The 15,902-nt window shown below is 40.2% G+C and overlaps 1 protein-coding gene across 2 annotated transcripts in view; it reads left to right on the forward strand.

The window, feature by feature from the left end:
• Positions 1-15,902, forward strand: part of CR1L (complement C3b/C4b receptor 1 like) — a 62,431-nt gene that overhangs the window by 40,014 nt on the left and 6,515 nt on the right. Inside the window, exons 12-16 of one of the 2 annotated variants that reach the window (XM_047076763.1) lie at positions 7,839-8,066; positions 9,055-9,231; positions 11,837-12,022; positions 12,291-12,314; positions 13,103-13,178. In XM_047076763.1, the coding sequence (XP_046932719.1) occupies positions 7,839-8,066; positions 9,055-9,231; positions 11,837-12,022; positions 12,291-12,314; positions 13,103-13,178 (691 nt within the window). Of the gene's footprint in view, positions 1-7,838; positions 8,067-9,054; positions 9,232-11,836; positions 12,023-12,290; positions 13,179-15,902 lie in introns of both variants that reach the window. The other variant, XR_006961592.1, reaches the window with a different exon arrangement.

Here is a 15,902-nt window from a genome sequence, read left to right on the forward strand (position 1 = left end):
TTCTTCCAGGTTGTATTTGTTCTTGATTAGTTGAGCTGCATCTTTTCAGTGGGATATTACAAAGTGAACCTCCAAAACTTTGAGGAACATGGAAGAATGACCGATCGCAAATTGGTAAAATTTTAAGGCTCTGAGGAAGTCAAGATCAAACACACAGGACTGATGGCAGTAAAAGTGGGCACAAACTTCTGGACGGCTTATGAGCAATATATACAAAAGCCTAATGTAAATACCCTTTGACCTAGTAATTCCATTTCCCAGAGTTTATCCCAAGAAAATCATCATGGAATTTTCCCATGATTTTGGTTCACAGACACTCAATGCAACAATACTTATGACAGTGGAAAATGTTAAAAATCTAAATGTTCAGCATGGTTGGAAAATAGCTAATGGAAGAAATAAAACTTATTAAAAATAAGTCTGATAAATTTTTAAGAAATGTAAAAAGTGTACCATGAGGAATTAGAGATTGCCCTTTTTAAATCAGACTGTTTGGTTTTTGCTAGTGAGTTGTTTTATGAGTCCTTTATATTTTTTGGATATTAACCCCTTTATCTGCTATATGATTTGTAAAAGTTTTCTCCCATTTTGTAGATTGCCTTTTCATTTTGTGAATTGTTTCTTTTGCTGTGCAAAAGTTTTCAGGTTTATTGTAGTCCCATTTGTTGATTTTGCTTTTGAGGTTTGTGCTTTTGGTGTCATGTCCAAAAAATCAATGCTTAGACCAATGTCAAGGGCATTCTCTTCATTTTCTGCCAGGAGTCTTACAGTATCAGGTCTTTGATCCATTTCGAGTTAATTTTTGTGAGTGGTGCTCTTGGCTGTCTTGCCAACTATTAACTGACTGTATAACCAGGAATTTCATTCTGGGCTTTCTATTCTATTTTATTGGTCTATGTATATGTTTTTGTGCCAGTACTCTACTGTTTTTATTACTGTAGCCTTGTAGTATAGTTGGAAATCAGAATGTATGATACCTCCAGCTTTGTTCTTTTTCATCAAAATCGCTTTGGCTAATCTGGGTCTTAGTGTTTTGATTTGTTTTTACATTGTGGTTCCAAACAAATTTTAGAAATTTTTTTTTCTATTTTCTGTGAAAAATACCATTGATATTTTGATGTGGATTGTACTGAATCTATAGATGGGTTTGGGTAGTGTAGACATTTTAACAGTATTTATTTTTCCAATCCATGAACATAGGTTGTCTTTCCATTTGTTTGTGTCTTCTTTGATTTCTCTCAGCAAAGTCTTGTGATTTTCATTGTACAGATCTTTCATTTTCTTGGTTAAACTAATTCCTAAGTATTTTATTCTTTTTGATATTATTGTTAATGGGAAATTTTTCTTGATTTCTTTTTCAGATGTTTCATCCTTAGTGTATAGAAATGTACCTTGATTTCATATCCTGCAGCTTTACTGAAATCATTGGTTAGTTCCAGCTGTTGTTTGATTCATTTGAATTTCCTATATACAGAATCATATCATCTGCAAATAGTGACAGTTTTACTTCTTCCTTCCTGGTTTGAATGCCTTTTATTTCTCTGTCTTACCTAATTGTTCTAGCCAGGATGTCTAATACTACATTGAATAAGACCGGTGAGAGTGGGCACCCTTGTCTTGTTCCTGATCTTAGAGGAAAAGCTTTCAACTTTTCTCCATTGAGTATAATGTTGGCTGTGGGTTTGGCATATATGGTATTTATGACATTAAGGTATGTAAATACTCCTTCTATACCTAATCTGCCAAGGGTTTTTATTACGAAAGGATGCTGTATTTTGTCAAATGTTTTTTCTGCATCTGTTGAGATGATCATGTGACTTAAAATTTTTCATTTTATTAATGTGATATATTACATTTATTGATTTGTGTATGTTAAAGCATCCTTGCATATCAGGGATTAATCCCACTTGGTCATAGTGTATAATCCTTTTTTTGTGTTCTTGAATTTGGTTTGCTAATATTTTGCTGAGAATTTTTGCATCTATATCATCAGGAATATTGATCTATAGTTCACTTTTTTTGTTGTGTCCTTATCTGGCATTGGTGTCAAGGTCTCATAGAATGAGTTTAGATGTAGTTTAGATGTAGTCCCACCTCTGCAGTTTTTTGGAAAGGTTTGAGTGGGATTGGTATTAATTTTTCTTGGAACGTTTGGTAGAATTCACCAGTGAAGTGATCAGCTCTAGAATTTTCTGTGTTGGAAGCCTTTTGATTCCTGAGTCAATCTCTTTGCTTGTCATTGGTCTTTTCAGATTTTGTATTTCTTCCTGAGTTGGTCTTGGTAGGTGTTATGTTTCTAGAAACTTATCCATTTCTTCTAGGTTATCTAATTTGTCGGCATATAATTGTTCATAATAGTGTCTTATGGTCTTATGTATTTCTGTAGTATCAGTTGTCTCCTTTTTCATTTCTAATTTTATTTATTGAGTCTTCTCTCTCTTTTTTTGGTGAGTCTGGCTAAAGGTTTGTCAGTTTTTGTTTACCTTTTCACAAAACCAACTTTTAGTTTTGTTGCTTTTCTGTTCTCTATTTCATTTATTTCCACTCTGATCTTTATTATTTCCCTTCTTCTCATAACTTTGGACTTAATCTGTTCTTCTTTTTCTAGTTACCTGAAGTGTAAAGTTAGGTTATTTGAGGTCATTCAATTTCTCAATATATGCGTTTATCACCACAAACTTTCCTTTCCGAACTGCTTATGCTCCATCCCATAAGATTTGATATGTTGTGTTTCCATTTTTATTTCTTTCAAGATAACTTTTTAATTTTCTTTTTGATTTCTTCTTTGATCCATTGGTTGTTCAGAAGTGTGTTGTTTAGTGCACATATTTGTAGATTTTCCAGTTTTCCCCTTGTTGTGGATTTCTGGTGTCCTATTATTGTAGCCAGAAAAAAATAGTTGGTATGATTTCAGTCTTCTTCAATTTGCTGATATTTGTTTTGTACCATATCATATGATCTACCATGGAAAATGTTTTGTGTGCACTCAAGAAGAATGTGTATTCTGCTGCTATTAGGTAGAATGTTCTATATATGTATGTCAAGTCCATTTGTTCTAGAGCATGGTTCAACTCCAATGTTTCCTTGTTGGTTTTCTGTCTGATCTATCCTTTGCTCACAGTAGGGGTACTGAAGTCCCTATTGGAGAGTTTTCTGTTTCTCTCTTTATATCTCTCAGTATTTGCCTAATAGATTTAGTGCTCCAGTGTTGGGTGTGTATATTCATACAATTGTTATATCTTCTAGATATATTGACCCGACCCTTTTATCATTATATAATGACGTTCTTTGTCTCTTATCATTTTTGGCACGAAGTCTATTTTGTCTTATATAAAGTATGGCTATGCCCACTTTCTTTTGATTTCCACTTGCACAGAATATCCCCTTCTATCTGTCCACTTTGAGCCTATGTGTCTTCAGAACTGAAATGAATTTCCTGTGGGCAGCATATGTTGGGTGTTATATTTTATCCACTCAGCTACTCTGTGCCTGGTTATTGGTGAATTCATCCATTTATATTTAGAGTAACTGTTGCTACATAAGGACTTACTACTGCCATCGGATCATTTGCCTTCTGGTTATTGTCTTGTTTCTCCTCCCCCCCCCCCCGTTTTTGTCTTTGCAAAATGGTGATTTTCTAGGGTGATTTGCTCATTCTCTTCATGTTTTATGTTTCATGAGTCTATTCTCGACTTTTGCTTTGTGGTTGCCATGTGGCTTACATGAAGCATCTCACAGATAAACAGTCCTTTTTTATGTTAATAACACCTTATCTTCATTCACCTATAAAGCTTCCACCCTTCTACTCGTCCCCTTTTATATTTTTGATGTTACAGGTTACCTCTTTTTATGCTGTGAATTCATTGAGAAATTATAGTAGGTATAGTTATTTGTAATGTTCTTTTCTGTAAGCTTTTTTTAAAAAAGACCAGGATATATTTTTTAAGTTTATTTATTTGTTTTGGGAGAGAGAGGGAGAGGGTCGGGGAGGGGCAGCGAGAGAGAGAGAGAGAGAGAGAGAGAATCCCAAGCACAAAGCCCAGCATGGAGCTGGAACCCATGAACCGTGAGATCATGACTGGGCCAAGATCAAGAGTTGGACACTTAACTGACTGAGCCACCCAGGTGCCCCTCTGTAAGCTTTTATATTATAATTAAGTGGTTAATATGCCATTCCAACATAGAGTTACAGTTTTCTTTATTTTTCACCTTGGCCAGAGTGCTGTGTACTTTCATCTGCTATCATGTCACTCATTAACGTCTCTTCGTTTCAGCTGAAGGGCTTCCTTCAACATTTCTTGTAAGCAGGTCTAGCGGTGATGAGCCTCCCTCAGTTGTTGTATTTTCTGGGAAAGCCTTTATTTCCCATTCATATTTGAAGGCCAGTTTTGCTAGATAAAGTGTTGGTGGCTGGCAACTTTTATCTTTCACCACTTTGAATGTATCATTCCTCTCTCCTGGCCTATAGAGTTTCTGCTGAGAAATACACTGATAGCCTAATGGGGGTTCCTTTGTAGATTGTTTTATTCCCCACCCCCCCCCACTAGCTGCTTTTAAGATCCTTTCTTGCTCATTGATTTTTGACAGTTTCATTATAATATATTTTAGGAGGGTCTTTTTGCAATGGGATAATAGGGTGTTCTATTAGCTTCTTAGATGTGTATGTTCAATTTCTTCCCCACGTTAGAAAAATTCTCAGCTACTGTTTTCCAAAAGACACTTCTTGCTCCCTTCCCCCTCTCTTCTTCTTCTGGCAAACCAGTTATATGTGTTTTTCTCATATCGCATAGCTCTAATCAGGTTTCATCGCTTTAAAAAAATCTTAGCTCTCTCTCCTTTTCAGAGTCCTTTCTAAATTCCTATCCTCCAAGTCACTAATTTGTTCTTCAATCTGATCCATCCTATTTCCTAAGCTCTCCATTCTGTTTTTCATCTGATTCATTGAATTTATCATCTCCGGAATTTCTGGGTTTTTTTTTTCTTTTAGAGAAATAGAAAACTTTATTGTACATGAATAAAAGGGTAGTTTAGTGGATGTCTGGTTCTTTTTTTTTTTTAATTTCAGTCTCTTTGGTAAAGAACTCTTGTCCATTAATTTTATTCCTAAACTCATCGACTCGTCATGCTGAATTTTCTTGTAGCTCATTGAATCTCTTCATAACAGCTGTTTTGAATTCTTTGTCAGTTAGATTGCAGTACTCCATGCCTTTGTAATCGATCGCTGGAGAATTATCATTTCCTCTTTGCGGTTCAATATTCCTGTGATTTTTCATTGTGTTTGACAAAATGTATCTCTGCCATTGCATTTTTTTAATATGAAATTTACTGTCGAATTGGTTTCCATGCAACACCCAGTGCTCATCCCAATGGGTGCCCTCCTCAATGCCCATCACCCACCCTCCCCTCCCTCCCAACCCCCATCAACCCTCAGTTTATTCTCAGTTTTTAAGAGTCTCTTATGGTTTGGCTCTCTCCCTCTCTAACTTTTTTTTTCCCTTCCCCTCCCCCATGGTCTTCTGTTAAGTTTCTCAGGATGAACATAAGAGTGAAAACATATGGTATCTGTCTTTCTCTGTACGTTCCTCTGAAAATTAAAAATATATCTGCCCCATGGCCCAGCAATGGTGCTGCTAGGAATTTACCCAAGGGATACAGGAGTGCTGATGCATAGGGGTACTTGTACCTCAATGTTTATAGCAGCACTTTCAACAATAGCCGAAATATGCAAAGAGCCTAAATGTCCATCAACTGATGAAGGGATAAGGAAATTGTGCTTTATATACACAATAGAATACTACTTGGCAATGAGAAAGAATGAAATATGGCCTTTTGTAGCAACATGGATGGAACTGGAGAGTGTTCTGCCATTGCACTTGAAGTAGCACACACCTTTATTTGTTTACTCCAGTTCAACTAACTTGCAATTAGAAACCATTCTTTTGTTTTCCAGAAGGTGGCGCCTTAGCTCAAGTTTTTGGTTTCTCTTCACCTGCAGTGGCTCTGGGCTGCACAGGGGAGCATGCTGGTTTTAAAAAGCTGGTGTAGAAACAGCTGACGGTGGAGTTGGAGGAAGTGTGGGTTTAACACCTGTTGCTCTGTGGGTGCCCACTGCCCACAGATCAGGGGTACTCCCAGAGGTCTGAGAGCAAACCTCCCACTAACATCCCAAAGCTGATAGCCAGGAAACAGGTCCCTTCAAGGCCCTTTGTTATTCTTGACTGCCTCTCCTTCCCTTTCCTCTCTCTCCCAGGTGCACAGGTGCCCCCCCTCAGAAATCTGTGCAGCTGGATAGAAATGGGTCACAGTCACTCACGACTTTCACTCTCCACCTCTTCTGTGAGGGAAGTCACTGGCCCTAAAGGGGGAGCTGGCTCCTCAAGATCCTTCTCCTCTGCCTCTGTCCTGCCTAGATGGGTGCCCGCTTCTCCCATCAAGTTGGCTGGGCCTCTGCAAAACCTCTGTCTCTGGTGCATATCCACCATATTTTTCTCTCTCCAGCAAATGTGGGTGGGGCAATTCCCCCCAATTCCCTCGGATCCATAGCAGCCTCTGAGATAACTATCCTCATTGTTTTTCGAAGCGCAGGTGTGCAGAAATGTAATGTACAGAGGCACCTTTGTTCAGTTGTGAATGGCTATTTTCCTCTGGATTTTGTTGAAATATCTTTGCTAGAAATCTATTTGGACACCTGATGGGATTGTGATGGAACTTTACAAGAACGATCGGTATAAATAAAACTCAGATATCCAACAAAAACAAACTCTACTTTCCTGAGACATGTAAATCGGAGAGTAAATACATAAATAAACTTTAGATAAACATAAACACATGGGTAAAATCCAGATATGAGAAGTCAATCACTGTTTGACGTCCTAGGACCTTCACTTTGTTTATTCACACAATTCTGACAGGCTTGGGTATCTATTCTTTTTTTTTTTCTTTTTTTTTTAATTTTTTTTTTCAACGTTTATTTATTTTTGGGACAGAGAGAGACAGAGCATGAACGGGGGAGGGGCAGAGAGAGAGGGAGACACAGAATCAGAAACAGGCTCCAGGCTCCGAGCCGTCAGCACAGAGCCCGACAAGGGGCTCGAACTCACGGACCGCGAGATCGTGACCTGGCTGAAGTCGGACGCTTAACCGACTGCGCCACCCAGGCGCCCCAACTTGGGTATCTATTCTTAAGTTCATGTCAGATTCAAAGCATCAGATTAGTTTAGGGAGGGAACTGCTAGAAACAGATACACTAACAGCAGAAAGAAAGGACAGCTGGTCACCTGGAAGAAAGAAAAAAAAGCAAAAGGGAAAAAAAAACGCCTCCCTAGAGCCACTTAATCTGACTCTGAAAAGCCCTGTAATCAGTGTATCCTGAAGATATTATTGTGTATTTGTTAGTGACACGGATAATGGTCTTGAATTATCAAGAAACATTTATTTCTGCTGAAGGTGGTCATCTGTCTTTAATAAAGATTTACAAAGATTTCTTGGCAACTTCGGATCTTTGAGGGCCAATCTTGTCTGCCTTGTGTCTCAGTGTCAACCCAGGACTGTCTTTATGCCAAACAGAAAGTAGACAAATGATAGTTGCTGAAAAAGCAAATTAGTTGCCTTTCAAATTGATTAAAACCTTAGCTACCTGGAGGGTCTTGGAACTTTTGCAATAAACTGTAATTAAAGTCTCACTTCAGTTCGTTCCTTCTCAGAAGAAGCCTTACATACTTAAGTCCACCCACTGTAGTTGTGTTCTCACGGAAAAAATACAGCCCCAGGGCACACCTGCTGTATGATCCTTTTGATTAAAACTCTAATGGGATCTAAAGCTCTTGCTCTCTTTCTAGAAATCTTTTGTCCAAGTCCTCCATCTATCCCTAATGGGAACCACCCCAGAACTTCTCAGGGAGACGTTCCCTACGGAGAGGAAGTTACTTACATGTGTGAACCCCGCTCAGCCAGAGGGATGACCTTCAACCTCGTCGGGGAGAGCACCATTCGCTGCACAAGCGACGGTGAAGGGAACGGGATTTGGAGCGGCCCTGCCCCTTACTGTGAACTTGCTGGTCCTGCTGGTCAGTACCCACTTCCCTATGCCCCAGCCGGATCAGAATATCTAGGCTAGAATGTCCTCATTTCTGTGGTGACAGCTGTGTTTGCTTGTGAACGTGGCTTGGTTATAAAAGTCAGACACACAGAATTGCCTGCTGAGCCACTTAATAGATGGGTTCTAGATGTGCCATGCTGTGTCCCAATCCGTGGTACTCTGATGATCCTTCCCACGGGGGCGAGGAGTGTGGGATAGTGAAAAGAGGAGGAGGTGGAGAATGGGGAGAATCAGCGAGGCCCAGATTTTCTAGAGAGTATTTTCAAAGCAGTAAAATACAAGTGCCAAAGAAAATACTCTGTCGTGCCATCTCCAGTACAAGTTGTCTTTATACTCGCTAAGTGGGTGTGCAGAGCAAAAAGCACATGTTGATGGCCTCATTTTACTTCAGACTGGAGTCTACAGAAATAAAGAAACTCCAGTGTAGACACTTGTATTCCTTTTGTTACCCCTAAGTGTTCTGCTCAGCCTGTAACTGCATTTTGGTGACCCTTTGTCTCACTTGTAGCAATAGGAACTCAACACACCCTAGAGAAGCGGAGTTCAAGGTTGTGCTCTTAGCAGCTCATTCCTTTTACACATTAGTCTGGCATGAAGTGACAGTGCCTGGCACTTGGAGGCTCATCTGTGGCTGTGATTGTCCACACAAGCTCTGTGAGCCAGCGAGGACAGACAGCATGCAACTGGTCATTTGAGATCCTGGTGGTATTCCCAGCCAGTGCAGTTTGCAGGGGACAACACAGATGGTCCTGCTTAAAGGCTGAGAGGTCTCCGTTTGAAGAATCATTCTTCCCAGGGATCAGTAAATATTTAGTGCCTTTGGAACCTCCCTGCCTTGGGTCTCCATGTGGCTCTAATAGAGATGTTATTAGATACGTTGGCGTATTTGTACTTCTTTGTTTAACTGAATGTCTTTTCTTGTGTTTTTTTTTTTGGGGGGGGGGTCTTGTTCTTAGCATGCCCACATCCACCCAAGATCCACAATGGGCATTACATTGGAGAACATCCATTTCCATATCTTCCTGGGATGACGGTCAGCTACACTTGTGACCCAGGCTACTTGTTGGTGGGAAGGAACTTCATCTTCTGCACATACCTGGGAACCTGGAGTCATTTTGAACATTATTGCAGAGGTATTTCTTATTCTTGCTGGGTTTTGTTAATAGAAAATTGATGAATGAGGCTGCTAAGGCTAAGCCACTTTTCTGAGAGGATTGTGAAATGAGTATCAATAGAAGGGGGAGAAAAGCAGAGAAAAAGATAGGAAGGAGTCTGCCCAAGGATTCTCAGCTCTACCAAACAAGTAAGAAGAACTGATGGAATTTCCAGTAATACAGGAGACATCAAACACCAATTTAAAATGCTTTGCAGGCTTTTAACTAATAAAATATCTCAGCTCTAAGAGACCTCAGAGGAGTTACAAGTGGTCCTCATAAATACCTTCGAGAGGAGGCTGGAAGCACACTTTCTTGTGAGGAAAACTGAAATATGGAGGAAGGTTGAGAGCAATTAATTACCGGAATTACTGGATATGGGTCCTCCTTATAATTTCCAAGACCAAAGGTGAAATGTCTGTTTCATCTCTTCGTTAAAACAAGTGCCAAAACTTACTTCCTTTATTCCTGTCTATGTTTGCGAAACTGGCATCTGACTCAAAACATCTTTTGTTGGCAATATTCTTTTAAAAAAAAACCCCACAATTGGGGCGCCTGAGTGGCTCAGTCGGTTAAGCATCCGACTTCGGCTCAGGTCACGATCTCGCGGTCTGTGAGTTCGAGCCCCGCATCAGGCTCTGTGCTGACAGCTCAGAGCCTGGAGCCTGTTTCTGATTCTGTGTCTCCCTCTCTCTCTACCCTCCCCCGTTCATGCTGTCTCTCCCTGTCTCAAAAATAAATAAACGTTACGGGGCGCCTGGGTGGCGCAGTCGGTTAAGCGTCCGACTTCAGCCAGGTCACGATCTCGCGGTCCGGGAGTTCGAGCCCCGCGTCGGGCTCTGGGCTGATGGCTCAGAGCCTGGAGCCTGTTTCCGATTCTGTGTCTCCCTCTCTCTGCCCCTCCCCCGTTCATGCTCTGTCTCTCTCTGTCCCAAAAATAAATAAACGTTGAAAAAAAAATTTTTAAAAAAATAAATAAACGTTAAAAAACAATTAAAAAAACCCACAAAATATGGAATTAAAAATATTATTCAGTGACTAAGCATGGTACTGAGGTCTTTATAAAAGTCATTTGTGTTAGTCTCCAAAAGAATCTGATGAGATGGGATTATTCTTGCTATTTTACAGAAGAGGAAATAGAGAGCCCCAGTAATCACTCGACGATAGGCAGCTCCCAGACGGGGGTGCCGAGACTGGGTGACTGCCCAGCCCATGCTTTGGAACACTGCACTGTATTCTGTATCCTATTAAATGTGGTTCTTTTGACTTGGCACAACTTTGAGTTAGCAGTTTGCTCTTTGTCTCCTTTGTAGTAAACTAGGCGAAGGGCAGGGATGAGGTAGGAGGGACTTCAGACAGGCCTGTTTTTCCAACATTAAGGAGCAGTTAGTCCTATGGCTGATGGGGTGGTCACAGGATCATGGGGCTCTCCCCAACCTAAAAGTCTCAGAAGTCCTTCTTGTCCAGCCGACCTCTGGTTTTAGAGATAGAGAAAATATCCTCTACAGAGACGGTAAGTGGCTCTTCTCTATTTATTCTCCACGAACTGTGGAGTCCCTGCGCCTCTGCAGGAACAGGAGGAAAGCTCACCCCTCTTTGCTTTAGTCACATGGAGAAGTATGAAGATTCAGAGAATACTTCAAAGACGGATTATTCAAATTAAGACTCTGGGACGTTTCTTCTCCTGAATATAAAAGGGTACTATTCTAGCCTCTTGGCAGCTGCTTCCAAGTGAAATTCGTTTTGTCTTAATAATTGTCCTCGTCAAACGTGCTTTATAGCAGTCATTCTGTATTTAGCATTAGCAAAATCAGCCAAGCACCTAGTTAAAAAGATTCCAGTCTCAAGCTCCATTCCTAAGAACTCTGATTCTGACATTTTGGGGTGGGGTCTCGAGGTCTATTTTTAACAGACCCATCAGCATATTCTGATGTAGGAAGACCACAGACCATTTTTTGGGAAATACCACTTCGCCTTGTTGGTTCTTTGAAAATAATAATTTCGCCTAATTTTGAGATAATTACAACTGGAAAGCGGGCTTTGCTGGTCGAAGGAGGTATCAATAGCTGGGCAGAGAAAGAAAGCGAAACAAAGGATAAGATAATGAGATAAAATAAATTAAATTTTAAAATTATGTTTTAAATTGAGAATCATGATTTACTAGCTTCTATGCATAGAAATGAGCCAGAAACATGCGTTTAACCAAGAACCAAAATACCAGTATTTGTTGCATACCTAGAGAGGGTTAATGTGATATTCCTCTTTCCTTACGGTGTGACCCAAGCGGATCCAGGATTAGAACATGGTTATCATAACTCCCAACCTGTCGACCACTTTACAGTTGCAGAGTTGTCAATAATTAAAAGCGGATTGCAGTACCTTCCGTATTCTCTTTCTGTACCTAAGAAATGAAAGAGAATTTAAAATTGTACTGTGTTGGGTAGGTGTCAATAGGTCTTGATTGAAAACATGACTCATCTTTGCTGAAGGTAGGGTAGTTTGGGGGTCATAGATCTTTGCATTATGGCAGTTTCAACTAAAAATTAATAAAATATCCATTTCCTTCTGATTTTTCTATTTTCAGAGGCAAAATGTAGACTCCCAGCGCATATGAATGGAATCCGGAAGGACGTGGAAATGAGAAAAGTCTATCACCATGGAGATAATGTAACTTTTGAGTGTGAAGAGGGGTATACTCTGAAAGGTAGTCCCCAGAGCCAGTGCCAGGCAGATAACACGTGGGACCCTCCTCTGGCCATATGTGCATCTAGTAAGTGCACCTGCAAGAAATGTAGGTCCTTCCTTCGTCATGGTCACTGTTCATTCACTCGTCCATCCTGTCATTGAATGTGGTGTGATGTTCATGGCACCTGCTAAGAATGAAGGAGTCCAGTGGGGGAAACCAATGGCTTTTTATATTAGAAAAACATTAGACTGTGTGCTGAAAAATATCAGATGAATTTTCACTGGCTGAGAGCTCCTGTTTGATCACCCTGTGTACCAGACTGATGTCGTCCTGGCTTTTGTCTTCCCTTTAGGCACACACGATGCTCTCATAGCTGGTAAGTTCTGTGAAGGGTTTGCTGAGGAGCTCTAGCACGTTCCACAGTAAGTACTCACTTACAATGGGTGAGATGTTTAAGGAGAGATCAAAATCTGTAACGTTACAATTTCAGTCAGAAGGAAAAGAGTCTACATTCAGGCCATGGTGTGGCAACACTGGTGTCCTCACAGGCACAGAGTGAGTGAGTGTCCTCTATCGAAGGTTCTACACCGTCTTTGAATCATTGCAAATGAATAATCATCATCCTTCCTATTTTAACGGGGCTGGAGAACACAACGTCCCCTTTGGTTTACAACCCGGGAAGATCCTTCAGGACGGTAGTCATGCCCGCTTGCGCGAATTAGAAGCCACAAGATCAATTTTCTTAGCCATTTCTGTGACCTGCCTGTGCAAGAGGAGTGGTTTGGTGAGACTTTGCCTGCAGGGATCAGTGGAGTCGGTAGCCTGTGCCTGACATAAGACACGAGTGCGGGGCCCCGGGCGCCACAGCCAGGAGCTCCCGGGCGGTTCTCGGCTCCTTGATGAAAGGCTGCTTTGGACCAAAGGTTACGCACTGCTCTGCTCACCCCTCGTCTGTGACCCTGGGGCAGGAAGACTAATGCACCAGATCAAACCAGGAGCAGAGGGAAAATCTTCAAGCTAAGCCTGTGTGAGGGGTTTCTTAAAGGCAGAATTCATAGTTTATAAAAAAACTCACTGGCAGCCTCTAGCGGGACTAGATATTCATTGTTTAAGACCCATGGGTTATATTTGCCATGCACTCAATGACTCTGTTTTACTGCCTAGGCATTTTCTTTGGCACGATCTTCTTTCTTTTACCCGTCATCGTGGCCGGTTGGATAATTGTAAAGCACAAACAAGGGTAAGTACAACCAAACTCTCCTAGAAAAAGGTTGTAAGTGTCCTTGCCTCCTCTTGGAAGCCAAGGGGAATAAAAAAGAAAACCTCAAAAAAAAAAATTAAAAAAAAAAAAACAACCCACCACTACTATATAAACAGATGTAATAATCGTCAAGAAGGCCCTGAGGCACACTGTGGATAGATACGTATTCACACTAAAAGAAATATATATAATAATATGTTTTTTAAAAGCTTAGGATTTTAAGGACTCAAATTTTGCAAAAGGGAAAATGGACAGAAGGAATTTTTCCAAAGATGAGTGAGACAGTTGGTATCCCAGTTTTGCCGAAACATTCCAGACTCAGACCTCTATACACAGCCCTCATCAAGGCACTAGAAGTTAGAGAGTATGATCCACTGGTTGCCATCACAGGCTGCCAGTATGGAAGAAGTGAGACTTGCTTTGGAGTATTCAAAAAAAAACCAAACCTTTATAAACACCATTTACTTTTTAACCTTGCAAAACCTTTGCAACGATTAAGATCTAAATAAACATTTTGACTGGGAAAAGAACGCATACAGCTTTTGTACTATTTATTTATTTCTAGCAAAATCATTGGGTCAAAGTCAATGAGATCGATGTTATAAGCTTGATGAGCAAATCCTAGATCTATGAGAAAGTTTATAACTTTAAGTGAACAGTTTTCTGCGGTAAACGTTCTAAGCAAAGAGTCTCTTAAACAAGCTTTACAGAAACTGAAATGTTGATAATTTATAGAGGATGCCAATCCAATGTAAACTTTTTAAAAAGCAGAGGGTCATGTATTTCCTCTCTCTGCCCTGCATTGGGCCTTCCCATGCTCTATTAAATTAGCTCTTGTCTCCTCAGTCCCCTCCTTAGACGATGAACATTTTATGAGCAGGGACCGCCTGTAGCTACTCAAAATCATTTTTTAGGTGATTTCTTTTGTTTTTGTTTTGTATACGTATTTTTGAGAGACAGAGCATGTCTCTTTGGAGACGGAGCCTCCAAAGCAGGCTCCAGGCTCTGAGCTGTCAACACAGAGCCCGACATGGAGTTCGAACCCACGAATTATTAAGATCACGCCCTGAGCTGAAGTCGGAGGCTTAACGCACTGAGCCACGCAGGCGCCCCTAAGTGATTTCTTTTTAACTGAGGTATAATTGACATGTAACATTATATTGGTCTCAGGTGTGCAACATAATGAGTTGGTATTTGTATACGTCACAAAATGATAACAACAGCAAGTCTAGTTTAAAAATAATTTTAATGATTTTTTTTTTTTTACTTTTCCTTGCATTAGTAGTTAAGATTCATGAAGAGTTGCAACAGCTAATATATTTGTTTACAAAATACTTTACCATTTATTGTCTTGTTTCTTCCTCAAAGCAACCCTGTGAGGTAGGGAAGCCCAAAAACGGTGTTATCCCAAAGCAGAAGGCTCTGAGTTTGCAGAGACATTCAGTGGCTTGCTTAAAATCATACCAGCAGGAAGTTGTTCAGGGGTAGGGCTTCAGCCTGATGATCTTAGAATCCTGAACCCATTTGGCTCTCAGGTAAAAATTTCAGCTGCTCATTTCTGAATCTGATTCTGTATCTTCCAGTACAGCATACAGCACAAAACGGGAATAATTCCGTATTTCTTTCAATATTTCCCATCTGCTTTATTGGATTTTTTTTTTTAGGGACTCTGGTACATTAAGAGTACATTATTCTCCTAGAGAATAGTATGCAGTCTCTTCCTTTTTATTCTCAGTTATTATACTATAAGATAATTATAATATTTCTGTCAGGGCCTCCGTCCTTATGAAGCCCTTCATTAGCCTTTATTAGGTTTGCTGAAAACTTAGGGAAGTCCATTCATGCAGACTTAAAGTTCTGTGACTTTTTAAAATCGTTACTAAATAGGTACTTTTAGGCTCTGAAGATCATGTAGACCAGAGTAAATTACAGTTTGGTTTGGGTCACTATTCATTGTCAAGTTCATTGGGATGATCATGTTTGATAAATGCGTGTTCACTGGAAATATTTTGTGTTCAGATGCTTAACTGGGCAATGAAAGTAACCACGGGTTCAACTTTCTCCTGCTTAATCTCAGGCTAAATGTAAAGGTTGTTTGTAAGGTTTGAATAAAAGTCTGCTTACTCATTTTGAGTGACTGCATGTTTAAAAATTGAAATTGTTCATTTTGTGATTACAAAACCTCACTGGCCTGATATTTCACTAGTGAAAAATGCTGTTATCTGCACAGTTGGCATTTCACTGTGTATTTACTAAATACTTGCGACAAATGTTAACAAGGTAAGTCATGCGCTTGATCACTGAGGAGTAATGCTGTTACACTTGTCCATTCAGAGCCCGTTTATCCTTGCCTTTTGTTTCTGCTGCTGATCTATTTCCTGTTCTCTACAAACAGCCTTCTTGTCCATAGTGAGACAGCACTGTAAGGTCTTTGTTGGCTTAATGCTTAGTGTGACAAAACTATTAAAGCCCCTCTGTGCAAAGGCTCCCTGTGTTTTCCTATGTTCACATTAACCACAATATTACAAAAATCTGTCTTTCCTCCTGTGGGTCCCCTTAACTGCTCGCACAGAACACTTCACTTTTGACTTCTGGTCACTAAATGTGCGGGGGTTCCCCCCCCCCATACCAAACAATTCTGTGACACCAGCTGTGTGTCCTACAATTTAACTTAATTCAATTCTTAAACTGTCTACCTGGAGA

Source organism: Lynx rufus, unplaced genomic scaffold (assembly GCF_022079265.1).
Source record: "Lynx rufus isolate CCGP_SWC_20201006 ecotype Redwood Valley unplaced genomic scaffold, mLynRuf1.p SCAF_15, whole genome shotgun sequence".
Taxonomy (NCBI): domain Eukaryota; kingdom Metazoa; phylum Chordata; class Mammalia; order Carnivora; family Felidae; genus Lynx; species Lynx rufus.